The sequence below is a fragment of the Sus scrofa genome, chromosome 10 (assembly GCF_054392235.1).
Source record: "Sus scrofa isolate SSC_HxYL_T2T_F1_AM1 chromosome 10, Sscrofa_HxYL_maternal_Yorkshire_Landrace_v2.0, whole genome shotgun sequence".
Lineage (NCBI taxonomy): Eukaryota > Metazoa > Chordata > Mammalia > Artiodactyla > Suidae > Sus > Sus scrofa.
In genome coordinates, this window is record NC_139392.1 from 60446026 (window position 1) to 60462130 (window position 16105).

General features: G+C 43.7%; 2 protein-coding genes across 8 annotated transcripts in view; one reads left to right on the plus strand and one right to left on the minus strand.

Annotated features, from left to right (window-relative positions):
- Positions 1 to 16105, plus strand: part of RIGI (RNA sensor RIG-I) — an 84169-nt gene that overhangs the window by 31269 nt on the left and 36795 nt on the right. For 4 of the 7 annotated variants that reach the window (XM_021064056.2, XM_084978887.1, XM_021064055.2 and 1 more), the window contains exons 16-17: positions 1644 to 1795; positions 5874 to 6017. In XM_021064056.2, the coding sequence (XP_020919715.2) occupies positions 1644 to 1795; positions 5874 to 6017 (296 nt within the window). 7 annotated transcript variants of the gene reach the window in all.
- ACO1 (aconitase 1) overlaps positions 14377 to 16105 on the minus strand; it is a 63889-nt gene continuing 62160 nt past the window's right edge. Inside the window, exon 21 of the mRNA XM_003357729.4 lies at positions 14377 to 15261. Coding sequence (XP_003357777.1) covers positions 15148 to 15261 — 114 coding nt within the window. The 3' untranslated portion in view covers positions 14377 to 15147. The remainder of the gene's footprint in view (positions 15262 to 16105) is intronic.

Consider the following 16105-nt stretch of genomic DNA (forward strand, 5'->3'; position numbering starts at 1 on the left):
CAGTCACATGTGGACTTTTCATGGCTATGCTTATGGTACTAATGGTACTGGCGGGCTCCCTGTATTCCAGGAAAGACCCTTGAAGGAGTTGCCCCACTTGAACTAGATGATCTCCTAGTTAATTTTTCTAATTTCCATAGTAACAGCTGCCATGTTACTTTTCCTGAAAAGCATCTCTGAGCATGTCACTTCTCTGTATAGAAACTCCAGTGATTCCCCAATTTTCTTGATGTTAAAAGAATGTTCGGGGAGTTCCCGTTGTGGCGCAGTGGTTAACGAATCCAACTAGGAACCATGGGGTTGTGGGTTCAGTCCCTGCCCTTGCTCAGTGGGTTAACGATCCGACGTTGCCGTGAGCTGTGGTGTAGGTTGCAGATGCGGCTCTGATCCCTTGTTGCTGTGGCTCTAGAGTAGGCCGGTGGCTGCAGCTCCGATTTGACCCCTAGCCTGGGAACCTCCATATGCCGTGGGAGCGGCCCAAAGAAATAGCCAAAAGAAAAAAAGAAAAAAAAAAAAAAAAAAAGAGTGTTCGGGGAGTTCCTGTTGTGGCTCGGTGGTTAACGAATCCGACTAGGAACCATGAGGTTGCGGGTTCAATCCCTGGCCTTGCTCAGTGGGTTAGGGACCTGGCATTGCTGTGACCTGTGGTGTAGGTCAAAGACTCTGCTTGGATCCCAAGTTGCTGTGGCTCTAGAGTAGGCCGGCGGCTGCAGCTCATATTAGACTCTTAGCCTGGGAACCTCTATGTGCCATACATGTGTGGCCCTATAAAAACAAAAGACAAAAAAAAAAAAAAAAGGAGTGTTCAGAATTCTGTTATGGTGTAGCAAGTTAAGGATCCAGCATTGTCACTGCAGCGGCTCAGGTGCATTGTGGGTTCAATCCCTGGCCCGGGAACTTTAGCGTGCCTAAGGGACAGCCAAAAAAAAAAAAAAAAAACCTTTTCAAGATCCACTCCTCACTTACCTTTCCAATCTTATTCCCCATTCTTCCACTTTATTCCTTATCCACTTCAGCCCACCTGACTTAATCCCTTTTTCCTTTTTGAAGGAATTGCTCGTATACTGCTGCTGCTCTTTGTTTTACCTCTTCCCCCACCTCCACATCACTGTCCTTGATCCTCGCACGTGGCAATAATCTCTATTTTGAATGCCTATGACTCTTTCTTAAAGCCTTGATCATTTTCCACCTATATTCTGGTAGTCATGAACATACCTTATTTCCCCAACTCCGAGAAGGCACTTGAAAGCAGATCTGTTTATGATTCATCTCGGGGCCCTCACAGTGTCATCCTGAGGCTTGATGCTGGATTGTCTGAAAGCAGTATTTCTAATAACATGCCTGTCCAGTCACATTGCACCGTGGAGACTCCAAGGAGGCCAGTCTAAGGTGGGCTTCCTGTATTCCAGAGGCGTTGTCCCACTTGAACTGGACAGGCTTCCTACTTTCTTTATCCACATGTTTAATATGCAGGTGCACACCTGGGTTTGACTCTGCATACCCCCAGCTCAGCTTTGCTAGAAAGCAGGGGGGATTCCGTGAACCGAAGTTGAATTTTAGGAATACCCCTACCCCTCTCATATTCCCAGATTTACCAGGGTTTTAAGTCAGAGACAGCAGATAAAACATTTATTTTCTAATAGGCAGAGGAAGAGCAAGAGGGAGCAAGTGTTTCCTTCTGACTGCTAACGCTGATCTGATCGACAAAGAGAAAATGAACATGTACAAAGAAGAAATGATGAATGGGGCCATTTTAATCCTGCAGACATGGGATGAAGCAGTATTTAAAGAAAAGGTAAGACTTTGCATCTGTGTTTCTCTTTCAGAATCTGATCATAAGAAACAAACGTCAACTGGGAGGATGGTTGGGGGCCTGTTAGCATATTAGTCCAAGTGTTTTAAAACCATAAGTTTATTATGCTTAAAATTTCATCCTCCTGCAGTGAGCATCAAATTCATTCTGCTTTAAGCTTCAGTGAATTAAAATATATTGTATTAGTGCTAATACCTGAAGCTATGCTCTTATTTATTTATTTATTTATTTATTTATTTATTTAACTTCCATATTCCTGCAGCATATGGAAGTTCCCAGGCTAGAGGTCAAATTGGAGCTGCAGCTGCCGGTCTACACCACAGCCACAGCAACGCCAGATCTGAGCCCAGTCTGCCAACCTATGCTGAAGCTCACAGCAACACCAGATCCTTAACCCACTGAGCAAGGCCAGGGATCAAACCCAAGTCCTCATGGATACTAGTCGGGTTCACTAACCTCTGAGCCACAACGGGAACTCCCCTTTATGATGTTTCAAGTTTCCTCTTTTTATTTTTTTGGCTGTGCTCATGGCTTGAGGAAGTTCTTGGGCGAGGGACAATGCCAAGTCCTTAACTGCTAGACTCCCAGTTTTCCTTCTTTTATCATGTCCTTCTGTTTAGAAAACTTCCTTTTGCTCTTCTTTTAAGGAAGACCTGCTGGTGAATAAATTTTTTTAGTTTCCCTTCATCTGAGACTGTCTTAATTTCCTCTTTATTTTATTTTTTTAAACTATTATTGAAGTATATAGTTAATTTACAAGGTTATGATCATTTCTGCTGTACAACAAAGTGATCCAGTTATACATATAGACATATCCTTTCTCTCTCAGAATCTTTTCCCACATAGATTATCACAGAATACTGGATAGAGTTCTCTGTGCTGTAAAGCAGGTTGATTTCCCCTTTATTTATTTATTTTTTTTATTTTTTATTTTTTTTGCTATTTCTTTGGGCCGCTTCCACGGCATATGGAGGTTCCCAGGCTAGGGGTCTAATCGGAGCTGTAGCCACTGGCCTACGCCAGAGCCACAGCAATGCAGGATCCGAGCCGCATCTGCAACCTACACCACAGCTCACGGCAACGCCGGATCATCAACCCACTGAGCAAGGGCAGGGACCGAACCCGCAACCTCATGGTTCCTAGTCGGATTCGTTAACCACTGTGCCACGACGGGAACTCCTCCCCTTTATTTTTGAAGGATAGATTGCTGGGTATAGGAGTGTGAGTTGACAGATTTTTCTTTCAGCATTTGAAAAATACTGTGTTACTTTCTTATGCTTTCCATGGTTTCTGATGAGAAATCTGGTATCATTCAGATTGTTTTCCCCTATAGGTAAGGTGTCATTTTTTTTCTCCCTAGCTACTTTCACGATTTTTTCCTGTGGCTCTAGTTTTCAGAAGTTTAATTAAAATGATCTTGGAAAAAAAAAAAAAAAGGATTTCCTGGCTTGGCACAGCAGAAACGAATCTGACTAGGAACCATGAGGTTGCTCGTTCAATCCCTGGCCTCGCTCAGTGGCTTAAGGATCAGGTGTTGCTGTGAGCTGTGGTGTAGGTTGCAGACATGGCTCAGATCTGGTGTTGCTGTTGCTGTGGTATAGGTTGGCAGCTGTAGCTCCAGTTAGACCCCTAGCCTGGGAACTTCCATATGCTGTGGGTGTGGCCCTAAATGACAAAAGACAAAAAAAAAAAAAAAAAGTATCTTGGTGTGGTTTCTTTGGTTTTATCCTATTTGGATTTGTCCAGCAAGTTGTATCTCTAAGTTATGTTACGTTATGTTAAATTTGAGAAATGTTTACCCATTATTTCTACCAATACTTTTTAAGCTCTACTATTCCTCATCTCCTACTACCCCAGGGTCATAGACCTTACATCTTTTTTATAGTCCTGAAGTTCCCTGAGGCTTTGTTTGTTAATTTTTTTCAGTCTGCTTTCTTTTTTTCTTTTTGGCATCGTTTATGTCACGTGGAAGTTCGAGGTCCAGGGATCAAACCCATGCCACAGCAGTGTCAACACCAGATCCTTTAACCTGCTAAGCCACAGAGGAACTCCCATTCTATTTTCTTTCTTTTTTGATTGAGTCATTTCTATTGTTCTGTCTTCCAGTTCATTGATTCTTTGCTTTTCCTTTCTATTCTGCTGTTAAGCCCATCTATTAAGCTTTTTATTTTGGTTATTGTATCTTTTAGTTCTAAAATTTCCATTTGGTTCTTTTTCTTCTTTTTTTTGGCCATGCCTATGGCACTTGGAAGTTCCCAGGCCAGGAATCAAACTCATGCCATAGCAATGACCTGAGCCACTGCAATGACTATGCCAGATCCTTAATCTGCTGAACCACAAGAGGACTCCTTCCATTTTTTTGCTAAACCTCTATATTTATTTATGTTTCAGGAGTGTTTATAATTACTCATTGAAGCATTTTTATTATAGTGACTTTAAAATCTTTGTCAGATAATTCTCACATCTCTGTCATCTTAGTTTTGGCATCAGTCACTTGTCCTTTTGTCATTCAGTTTTGAGATCTTTTATGCTTTTCAGTATGCATAGTGATTTTTTTTTTTAATGCAAACCCAAGGATGTTCATGTGAAATGATGAAACTTGGGATTTTACTTAATGTTCTGTGCCAGCTGCCATTGTTCTGGCGGGGAGGTGGGGGACACTGATCTCTGCCAGGTGGAGGTAGAAGTCTAGGTTTCTGACTCAGCCTCTGCTGATACCAGCAAGGAAAGGCTCCTTTTACTGCTGGGCAGGGATGGGAGTTCTGGCCCCTGACGTGGTCTGCATGGACACCACAGGCAAAGGAGGGTACCATTTGGCAGGACTGAAAATCCTGGCTCCCTGTATGGCCTTCTCTGACACCACCAAGTGGGAGTGTTGAGGTGCCTGCAAAGTGGAAATCTGGGTTCCCCTCAACCTCAGGATTTTTTGGTTCTTGTTTTTTGGTTGTTGTCTTTGTGGTTGTTGTTTTTCCTGTGGTGTTTGACAGGAGTAAAACAACTCTTATTTACAAATTTTCTGTCTTGCAGGCAGCCCCTACCCTGGTTCTTTGACTGGAGATGATAGGCTTTTGTTAAGACTCTTTTTTTCTGTCTGTGCCCATATGCATTTCTGGTTGCTAGCTTCTTCAGCACCATGTCTGGAGGCAAAAAGAAACCCAGGGAACTCACCACCATGTGGTTTCTAAGGTCCCATGGTTCCTAATTGGTCTACCTTTCTCTTGTCACCCTTCAGCGTCTTCTTGTGTTTTTGTCATATATAAAGTCCAGAGTTCTTAGTTGTATTTATCCAAGGCCTAAATTTTGAGATAGAATGTAGTTATCCTGTATAGACATTGAAGTTTACTGTAATTCAGCAGTACTCTCTGTGTTTGGAAGGGAAGAGAGGAAGAAGATTTTAGATGGATGGGGCCTACCATCCCATTCAGTGGGTTTATGCCTTGGGAGTGGGTATAATTATTGCTGAAACAGTCAACGCTGTCTATTTGTGAAGGATTTTTAAAGTGTTAGAAACTACTGAAATTGAAAGTGTGGTTCACATGACTATTCTCTGGACATCTTCAGTGCTTTTATGGGCATCTTTGATGGGGAAATTAAAAGACAGTTGGAGGCCACAGTAGTTAAGAGACTCAATAAAATTATCTATGGTTTTTTGTTTTTTTTTTAATTTTTGTTTTTTTTTGTCTTTTGTCTTTTTAGAGCCACTCCATGGCATATGGAGGTTCCCAGGCCAGGGGTCTAATCAGAGCTGTAGCTGCTGGCCAGTGCCAGAGCCACTGGCAACTCGGGATCCAAGCTGCATCTGTGACCTACACTACAGCTCATGGCAATGCTGGATCCTTAACCCACTGAGCAAGGCCAGGGATCAAACCCGTATCCTCTTGGATACTAGTCAGATTCGTTACTGCTGAGCCTTGATGGGAATTCCAAACAAAGCCATTCTTCCATGTTCATGGAAGTTGTATAGGAATGAATGATTACATACATATAGATGCGTGTGTGTGTATCCTAGTTCTATTCAAATTACGTATCTGAGAGTTTTTTTTCACCCCCCCCCCCCCAGATTCACCAGATACAGATTCGTGAAAAAATCATCAGGGATAATCAAGGAAAACCAGAACCTGTGCCTGATAAGAAAACTAAAAAACTACTCTGCAAAAAGTGCAAAGCCTTTGCATGTTATACAGCTGATATAAGAATGGTGGAGGTAAGCAGCCTTTTCACAGAGAGCATTGGGTTGTATTTTAGCACTAATTACAGCTTACAGTCTATCAGGGAGATATTTATACTAAGAATACAATTATTTCTGTTATCACAGCCATGGTCCACGTATTTTTAAAAGGCTAAAACATTTAAAAGAAACCCTTAATGTTCAACAATAAAGAAATAGTTTAAAAATTGCTGCACAGCAACTGCATTCAATATTATGTAGCCATTACAAATAATAGTTGCTGCTAAATGCAATGCGGTATCCTGGGTTAGACCCTAGAACAGATGAAGTATATTATTAGAAAAAGTGGTAAAATCTGTATTTCAGGTAGTAGTAATGTGCTAATATTAATTTCTGAGTTTAATAAATGTGCAAGATGTGGAGTTCCCATTGTGGCGCAGCAGTAATGAACCTGAGTAGGATCCGTGAAGACTTGGGTTTGATCCCTGGCCCTGCTCTCTTGGTTAAGGATCCCAAGTTGCTGTGAGCTATGGGGTAGGTTGCAGACGTGGCTCAGATCCTGCATTACTGTAGCTGTGGTGTAGGCTGGCTGCCATAGATCTGATTCAACCCTTAGCCTGGGAACCTCCATATGCTGCAGGTGCAGCCCTAAAAAGAAAAAGAAAAAAGAAAAAGTGCAAGGTGTTAGCATTCAGGCAAGCTGGGTGAAGGGTGTACAGCAGTTCTTTGGACTGTCTTTGCAACTTTTCTATAGCTCTGAAATGACTTCAAAATGAAGTTTATGAGACAAAATGATGAGGAACTTATGTAGCATAATGAAAACCTTCTTACAAACTAATGGTAAAGTGGAAACAATAACCAGGGTACAAAATAGTAGAGATGCTGTGATCACAGCCGGTGACCTAAGAGCATCATTACCTTTGTCACCAGCACCAACAGAAACATTGACCTTTGTGCAAAAAAAAAGGCTAAAGGAAATATACTAAAATGTATTCATATTTTTCAGTGAGACACCATCGTTTTTCTCCCTTGCTACTCTTAGGGCTGCACCTTTGGCATATGGAGGCTCCCAGGCTAGGGGTCCAATCAGAGCTTGGGGATTGGAGCTCGGATCTCTTGGAGCTTGCGTCCAAGGGATCCGAGCCTCGCCTGCGAACTACACCACATCTCACGGCAACGCCGGATCCCCAACCCACTGAACAAGGCCAGGGATTGAACCAGCAACCTCATGGTTCCTAGTCAGATTCGTTAACTACTGAGCCACAAATGGGAACTCCATGTGCCATATTTTAGATTCCACATACAAGTGATAGGATATGGTGTTTGCCTTTCTCTTTCTAACTTAACTTCACTTAGTGTGATAATCTCTAGTTGCATACATGTTGCTACAAATGGTATTATTTCATTCTTTTTTTTTTTCTTTCTTTCTTTCTTGGGCTGCATCCGCTGCATATGGAAGTTCCGAGGCTTAGGGGTTGAATCAGAGCTGCAGCTGCCAGCCTACATCACAGGCACAGCAATGTGGGATCCGAGCCTTGTCTGTGATCTACACCACAGCCCACGGCAACTCCAGATCCTTAACCCACTGAACAAGGCCAGAGATTGAACCTGCATCCTTGTGGATACAACTAGTCAGATTTGTTTACACTGTGCCACAATGGGAATGCCTCATTCATTTTTATGACTGAGCAATATCCCATTTTATATATGTACCACATCGTCGTAATCCATTCACCCCTTGATAGACATTCAGGTTACTTCCATGCCGTGCTGATATGAATATAGGGTGCATGTATCTTTTTGGATTATAGTTTTATCTAGAGGGGATTGCTGGCTCATATGGCAACTCTAGTTTTAGTTTTCTGAGGAACCTCCATACTGTTCTCCATAGTGGCTGCACCAACTTCCGTTTTCATGAACAGTGTCAGAGGGTTCTCTTTTCTCCACATCCTGTCCAGTATTTGTGTTTGTAGACTTTTTAATGATGAAGTTTTCTTTATTTTAATCACAGTTAGGTTCTGGTTCTAACATTGTGTTTTGTATGTGTTTGATCCCTTCATCTGTAGAAATGCCATTTCACTGTGGTTGGAGATGCTTTCAGGGAGCGCTTTGTGAGTAAACTGCACCCCAAACCAAAGAGTTTTGGGAATATTGAAAAGAGAGCAAAGATATATTGTGCTAGGCCAGACTGCAGCCATGACTGGGGAATCTATGTGAGGTATAAGGCATTTGAGATGCCATTTATAAAAATCGAAAGTTTTGTGGTGGAGGATATTGCAACTGGAGTTCAGACCGTGCATGCCAAGTGGAAGGACTTTAATTTTGAGAAGCTATCATTTGATGCTGCAGAAATGGCCGGTGGAGCTCAGGACCTGGGTCTTCAGGGAATGGGCAACCTTGAGTGAAGAAGAAATTGGACTGGGGCTAAATCATGGATCGCCTGTACCACTGTTAAGATAGTTTACCTAAGGCTTGTACCATACTGAGTGTTTGTCACTTCATTCTGTTGTTTTCTGCAGTTTCTGTTAATGTTGTTTATGTAAAGCACAAGTGACTGAATCATGACACTAAATGCATTGTAGGCCAGCAGAACTTGGAAAGAATTAAAAAGCCTTAACTTGTTGCTCTTCAGAACCCACTGCCAGTGTATACCCATAGCCACTCAGTGTATGTTGGGAGAAATGGATGAGTGGAATGTTGGAAGGTTTTCCATGCCTCCCTTTCTTTCTTCAGCTTAAAACCATAAACTGGCTTGTGCCCTTAATAATCTATTGAATTGTTCTTGTTGGAATCACCGGTCACTCTGGCTGCCACATCCATTGGGCATTTCTTAGTCCTTTTCTCTCTTTGTCCTCTTTGCTGCTTTTGGCCCTTTAGAATACTCCTTTCTTGGAACTCCCTCTTGGCCTCTATCTCATCTAGCTTGATCCCAGTCTTTTCTTTTCTTTGGCTCCTTTTTGCTGATCCCTTACAGTTGGTAATTCTAAAGCTTCAACACACACACACACACACACACACACACACGCATGCATAAATAGGCATAATAGTCACATATGCTTGTGTTCTCTACGTAACAATATGTGGCATATAATTTAAAATTCTGTAGTGGACAACTGTCAGTAATGGGGGCATATAAATGATACAGGGATCCTTGAGAAGTTGATTTCTGTTCTTTCAGTTTATTGTACATCTTGCCTGATTCATTTGTTTTCTTAACCTTTGCTACCGTTTGCTTTAAACGGTCATTTCAAGCCATTTTCCAGTCCTAGTTGATGATCAATATTTGGACTCTGTTCTCAGGCAGGTCACTTAGATGTTATTGTTGGGGCACTTAAGTTTGGCTCTCCTTTCTATTTAAAAAATTAGGATGCATGTTAAAATGATGTTCCTGGGTCATTAAGAAGGTTTGCTGAGGCTCGGGTTTAGTCTGGGGTTTTGCAGACACAGAGGCAACTACCTGAGTTTTGCTGTTCCATCCAGGTCAAGGTATTTTATGTTCAATTCAGGGTAGGCTCTATAGTAATTTAAGCGTCTTCCTAAACCATATTCAGATTGTTTGTAATTCACTAGGATCATCAATGGCTAAAACAAACCTCCAAACATCATATAATGTTAATATGTTCAGCATATGTAATTGCATAATTCTTTTCAAATAGCGCCTATTTACACCTGAAGGCTATTTTTTTGTCCAAGAGACCACCCAGACTACCCAGATCAATCTTGGAGATCAGTGGAGTGACACGCTCTAGCCACCTCAGTCTCCTTGAGATCTGATGAGTGGTTATGCAGGCTGCAAGTCCCAGAACCTGTCAGTTACATAACTCCTAGGCTTAAGTTTATTCATCTGTCAAATAAGGGTAATACATACCTACAAAAGTTTGTAGAGAATGTTTAACCGACATAACATATAAGAATTGCTTGATATACATAGTAGTTGCTTGTTAATGGTAACTATTAGTAGTATTCTTAGCGAGACACAATAAAAATGGATTATTTAAGCCAACTTGCTTGCTGATTTTTATTCATTTTTCCATTTGTATTTTATGAGAGTATTAAGGTCCTGGTCACCAGTTTTAACGTGGGCTTTTTTTCCAGGCCACCATGCAAGTCACCAGATGGGTGTCCTATAGTTCACCTCCATTCTGCCACTGTCTGCCTGGAGATGGCGTCAGAGCCCTGCAGGTTTAAGTGCCCTGCCTCCTGCCTACTTCAAAAGCCAAATTGTTATTATTACTTGTGCTTCTGACCACTTGGCTACAGGTGAGAGGTTCCAGCAACCTCCTTGGGCCTTAATTAACTTGCAAGAGGGGCATACAGCACCCAGAGAAACACTTTACTTACTAAATCACCGGGTTCTTATAAAAGGATTTAACTCAAGAACAACCAGGTGAAAGAGATGCTGGCAAAAGGGCTGAGTTCCTGTCGCCTCTGAACCTCTTTGTGTCCACAAACACAGAAGCTCTTTGAACCCTCTCCTTTGGGTTTTCTGGAAGCCTTGTTACGTAAGCGCGATTGCTTAAATCATTGGCCACTGGCATTTGATTCAACCTTCAGCCCCTTTCTGCTCCCCAGAGGTCAGGGGATAGGACTGAATGTTCTCATCAAGCAGGTTGGTTCTCCTGGTAACCAGCCCCCATCCTTAGGTGGAGCCCAGAAGTCACTCATTAACATAATAAGAGATACCTTTGTTGCTTTCATCACTTAGGAAATTCCAAGAGTTTTAGGAGCTCTGTGCTAGAAAGGAGGACCAAAGACAAATATGTATTTCTTATTATAAATCTTAGTCTAACAAGTATGTCTTTTTATATGTGATTGCCCTTTTTGGATGCTGCTATTTAAGCACTCCAGTAGGATACATACAACATCTACTGGGCAGCGATTTGAGAAAATTTCTTTCAAGTAGCTAAATATTTCGGTTAGGATGAAGGTGAGTAGTCTTCCTTTCTAGACAGCCAACAGAAAAATGCAGACTAAAGCCAAAATAAAAACAGAATTTCTTTGCTTGACTTTAACATGGGAGTCAAGCTGTTGCAGGCAGAGTATGGCACAGAGTATGCATTTGGCATTTAGCTAATATTTATTTATGTAGCCTTTTTAGGGCTGCGCCAGCAGCATATGGAGGTTCCCAGGCTAGGGGTCGAATCGGAGCTGTAGCTGCCAGCCTACACCATAGCCACAAATCTGTGGTCCCCACCAGGGCTGACTTTGTGATATTTTCATCTGAAATGGAAAGCCATCTTTCAGTCAAATGCCTGAGGGTGCCACAAGGCCAGTAGACTGAATCCCACCCTTCAGACTGACATCATTATTTGAATTTTAAAACAACAGTTCCCATCGTGGCTGGCGTTCCCGTCGTGGCTCAGCAGTAGACGAACCCGACTAGCATCCACGAGGATGCAGGTTCGAACCCTGGCCTTGCTCAGTGGGTTAAGGATCTGGCATTGCCGTGAGCTGTGGTGTAGGTTGCAGACTTGGCTCGGATCCCATGTTGTGGCTGTGGCATAGGCTGGAGGCTACAGCTCTGATTCGACCCCTAGCCTGGGAATTCCATATATTGCAGATGCAGTCCTAAAAAGACAAAAAACAAAAAACAAACAAAAAAATCAAGTAAGCCAATGGGTCAGTTTTCCTCAAGTGTGCTGTGAAATGCTCTGAGAAAAGCAGTTCTGTGGGCAGATGGGCTTTTATATTGTCCAATGCCCCCTCTCCTCTCAAATGAGCAGTTTCCAGCACACACTTCTATCATGTGTCCTTGTGTCAGTTCTGTGGTGATAAGGCCCATCTAACCCTTTGTTTCCTAGTACACTGACCCTGCTGCCCTTTTATTCATGGAACATTGTTAATGTCCTGCAGTAGCACAGTAGCCGATAGCCAGCCCTGATGCTGACTAGACAGCTAGAACCAAATGGTTGTATTTCAAGATCATAGCAGTCACTCTGTTTTATTGTATTATGTATTAAATCTCCAGATTTCACTCCATAAATCTGTATTTAATTTGTAGACCTCAGTTTGGAAGGTGCAAATTGTTAAAACTGTTAAAAATATCAGCTATAATTATATAATCTTTGTTCCCAATCATTAGGCTGTCCAGGTGAAAAAAACAACTTGGGTGTTAAATTCTGTCTGCGGTCATGACATTGAACAACTTCCCAGTGGAACTTTGGTTACTCTTTTTTAGAAGCAGCTCTACATTGCTCCTGCATAACCCTGTGCGTACGCCACACTGTCCTAATTCAACCCTGAAGGGGGAACTGTGCCAAAAATCAGGTTCTTGATTTAGGTGACTAGAAAACTCCCCAATGTTTTTTAGCCTGGGAGACAATGTTTTTACTCGGAGACAGATCTCTAGGATCACAAATTATTAACTCTCAGCCCAGAGCTGCAAGTGGCCATATCCCTTGGCACACAGAATGGTCCCAAATGAGGCCATCACAGATGGGAGGTGAGAGGGGAAAATGATAGGGAAGGAACTTGAGTCACTAGATCCAATCAAGCCTGTGGCCATGGCCACGCCTGTTCTTCAAGTTCGATGAGCCAGGTTTTTTGTCTGGTTGTTTTTTGCTTTAGGCAGTTTGAGTTACGCTTCTAACACTATAACTAAGAGAGTCGTGACTGGTACATCCTTCCCATAGATAATTCTCCACTCACGTGAAGGCTGTCCATAGCTAAAGACACCTGTGCTTAATTGCTGCATTAAAAAAGTTTGTGAGTTTAAAACAGTTCGTAAATTAACTCACTTTGCACACTGAGGAAAGCTTGATTCCCTAGGAGGGAATCAGACAGGAATGGATTTAGAAAACTGCAAAAACAAAGGCAATGGGAACCCCATGGAGAGGAAGGAGGGGCTAGGACCAGCAAGAGCAGGCATGTGTCTGATCTGGAGAGTAAGCAGACCAGCGCCTTCTTGAGAAACCAGGTGAAACGGGTTTATATGTTCAGCCTTGGTGGGGTAACGTTGGGACAATGGTTGAGATACTTTATTAATGAACAGGATGGAGGATGTGTTTAGAGGGAGAAGTCCAGAAGTAAAGGGACCCCATCCAGAATTCACAGCCAGCTGTAAGGATTCCTTTCCCCATAACGACTGACTGTGGAGGGCCAGACTCTCCCCCTCTCAGTACTGGAGGGTGGAGGTCTGTTTTCTCAGCCCTTCTTTGCGTTTTCATGCTGGGGCTGATCTTAATTCGAGGGTCCCAGGCTTTTATTGTGCAACAGGGTTCTGTTTGTGATTTTTATTCGTGAACAGAAGCTAGATCCCAAGACCTGAGAGGGAGGGGTGCTCCATAACCTGTCCCGTTTGCCATCTGGGAAGAGCTGGAGAGATTTGATCCTAGGTGTTCTGTTGACCAGCCCACACACCCTGAGTTTAAAGTTGAGATTTCAGAGTTCCCGTGGTGGCTCAGTGGTTAACGAACTCCACTAGTATCCATGAGGACTCGGGGTTGATCCCTGGCCTCACTCAGTGGGTTAAGGATTCGGCGTTGCTGTGAGCTGTGGTGTAGGTTGCAGACGTGGCTTGGATCCCGTGTTGCTGTGGCTGTGGTGCAGGCTAGCAGCTGCAGTTCCAATTGGACCCCTAGCCTGGGAACCTCCATATACTGTGGGTGCGACCCCAAAAAGACAAAAGGCAAAAAAAAAAATGATAATAATAAAGTTGAGATTGCAAGCTCATTACAGAGAGATTAATTTGTGAGCTATAAGGTGCCCTGTTATGGACCAAATATGTCCCACCCAGAATTCATATGTTGAAGTCCTATTCCCCCACCATGACTCAGTGGAGATGGGACCTCTAGGGAAGTAATTAAGGTTAAAGGAGGTCACAAGAGGGGGGCCCTTGTAAGAAGACACCATAGAGCTCGTTCTTTCTCTCCATGTGTGCGTGCACTGGGAAGGCTGTGTGAGGACACAGTGAGAAGGTGGCTGGCTGCAAGCCAGGAAGAGCTCTCAGGAGAAAATGAATTTGCTAGAAACTTGACCTGGACTTCTAGCCTCTAGAACTGTGGGAAAATCATTTTTTGATGTTTGAGCCACCCAGTCTATGATATTCCATTATGTCAGCTGGAGTAGACCAAGACCTGTGCCCTGGAGGGATGATGTGCCTTTCAGTGATGAAAATGAGCAGAGAACCTAGATGAACATAAAATTATGATCTGCTCACCAGACTACATTATTGCCACGGATACCAGACAGCTGCTACTTTCTTCTCTGCTCCCAAACACGGCAGACAACCTCTTGGCTCGACACTGCCATTATACCTGGGTATTACTGATGTGGTAATGAAAACAGAACGCCAAGGTGATCCAGGCTTCAGGATCCTGCAGTCTGAGGTTGCTGTGCTCGAAATGTCCCGAAATGAGAGCCACACACACAACACAGTTCAATACCAACGCCACAGTTTTCCTTGAAAATAGATTTAATCTTATTCAAATTAGAAATGTTCTGCTTCTCTCTCCAAAACCCCCTTCAAACAATGTTCTCGTCTTGATAAATGAAAAAATTTATAGGAAAACATTTTTGAAGACTGAAAAGGAAAACTTCATATTTCTTCAGTGCCGATCTATCAAAAGGTACATAAATCCAAGTTTCAAATTCTGACCACGTCTGGATCATTCACTCTGGAGGAAAAGGGGGGTTGGGGAGAAACGATCACACCTAGGATTTGAATGCAAGAGTTCCTCACTACCCTGTCAGTTAACTCTGGTGCAGGGTTCAGGGGTGAAGGACTCTCAGGGCAAAGGTTTCACTGAGCAGAGGGTAACAGAGAGGAGCCAAAAAAGGGGCCAGAGAAGTATATGCGTGCAGCTGAACATTAAGAGGCTAAGAGTGAAAAATCAACATTCTGTGGATCAGTAATACTGAAGAGAGCTCAGCTCTCCCTTTCTGGCACTATTCACAACCCCATCATTCTAAGCTTCCAAATTCTAGAAAAAGATAAAAAGATCAATAAAAATAGAGAAAGTAGAAACTGCTGATTTTGTGGGCAGAGAACCGGGCCTGAACCTCAGTGCGCCCAGGGCAGGGAGGAGGGGGCGGGGCGAGGGAGGAATGGGCGGGATGAGGGCGTGGTTAGGCAAAGGGAGGGGCTGCTGCGGTGCCGCAGGGGGTCCGTGGGCTTCAGGCTCTGCGGCTTTGTGGCAGGAATGCCAGTCTCCCAGGAAACCAGGGCCTACTTGGCCATCTTGCGGATCATGTAGTTGAGGATGCCCCCGTTGTGGAAATAAGTGAGCTCCACGTCGGTGTCAAACCTCATGACAGCCTGGAAGGTCTTCCCAGTATCGAGCTGTGAGGATGATGAAATAGAGAAGAACCGCTAAGGAAGGAAGCGATCCTGCCCGGCTGTCCTCGGGGTTCCCCTCAAAGTGCGGCCCACACCCTGGCAGCGCCCAGCACCCCAGCAACCTGGGAATAGGTGCCCGCTGGCCCCAGCCCAGACCCGCTAAGCCGTAAGTCGCATTTTATTTCACAAGATCCCTAGCGGACTTCACCACAGGGTAAAGCACCGCAGAAGAGTAACTGATGGAAATGAGAGACACCGGAGCATTTTACAGCCGCCCAGAGCAGCAGCCACTAGTGAGGTTTGGGGTATTTTCTAACCCCTCTGCGGGGGCTGCCACAGTCAGCAGAGGTTTCTAAGGCTGTCTCTGGGGCACTGTCCCAGCTGCTCACCCAGGGACACGGCTTGGCAGCTTGCTCTGCCAGGGCGGCTGGGTCACCCTGGGACTCTGGTGCTGGCACTTTGTCCTCACCTCATCCAGGGCTGTCATTTTCACCTCTGGGCTAATCAAAGCTGAGGCTGGGGAGGGGGGCCAGTAAGACTCAGGGATGGAGTGTGTCTGTTCACATTTTTATAATTAAATGGTGCTTTTGAGGTAATGTGAAAATGCCCTGTTCTCTGGGCTTTCATTACTATTCTCTGGACCAGGACTGGAAGGAACAGGAGACAGCGGGGCTGGCTGGGGTTGGGAGGTAATGATGAAACTGATGATAACCCTATGAATAAACAGAAATACATAATAAACCAACAGAGCAGTATCACTGTGTTGGCAGCTAGGAAAGGTGCTAGAACTCCTAAGTTGAAATCACTTTTACTGCGTGATTTCTTTTTTCTTCCAAATCTCACTGAT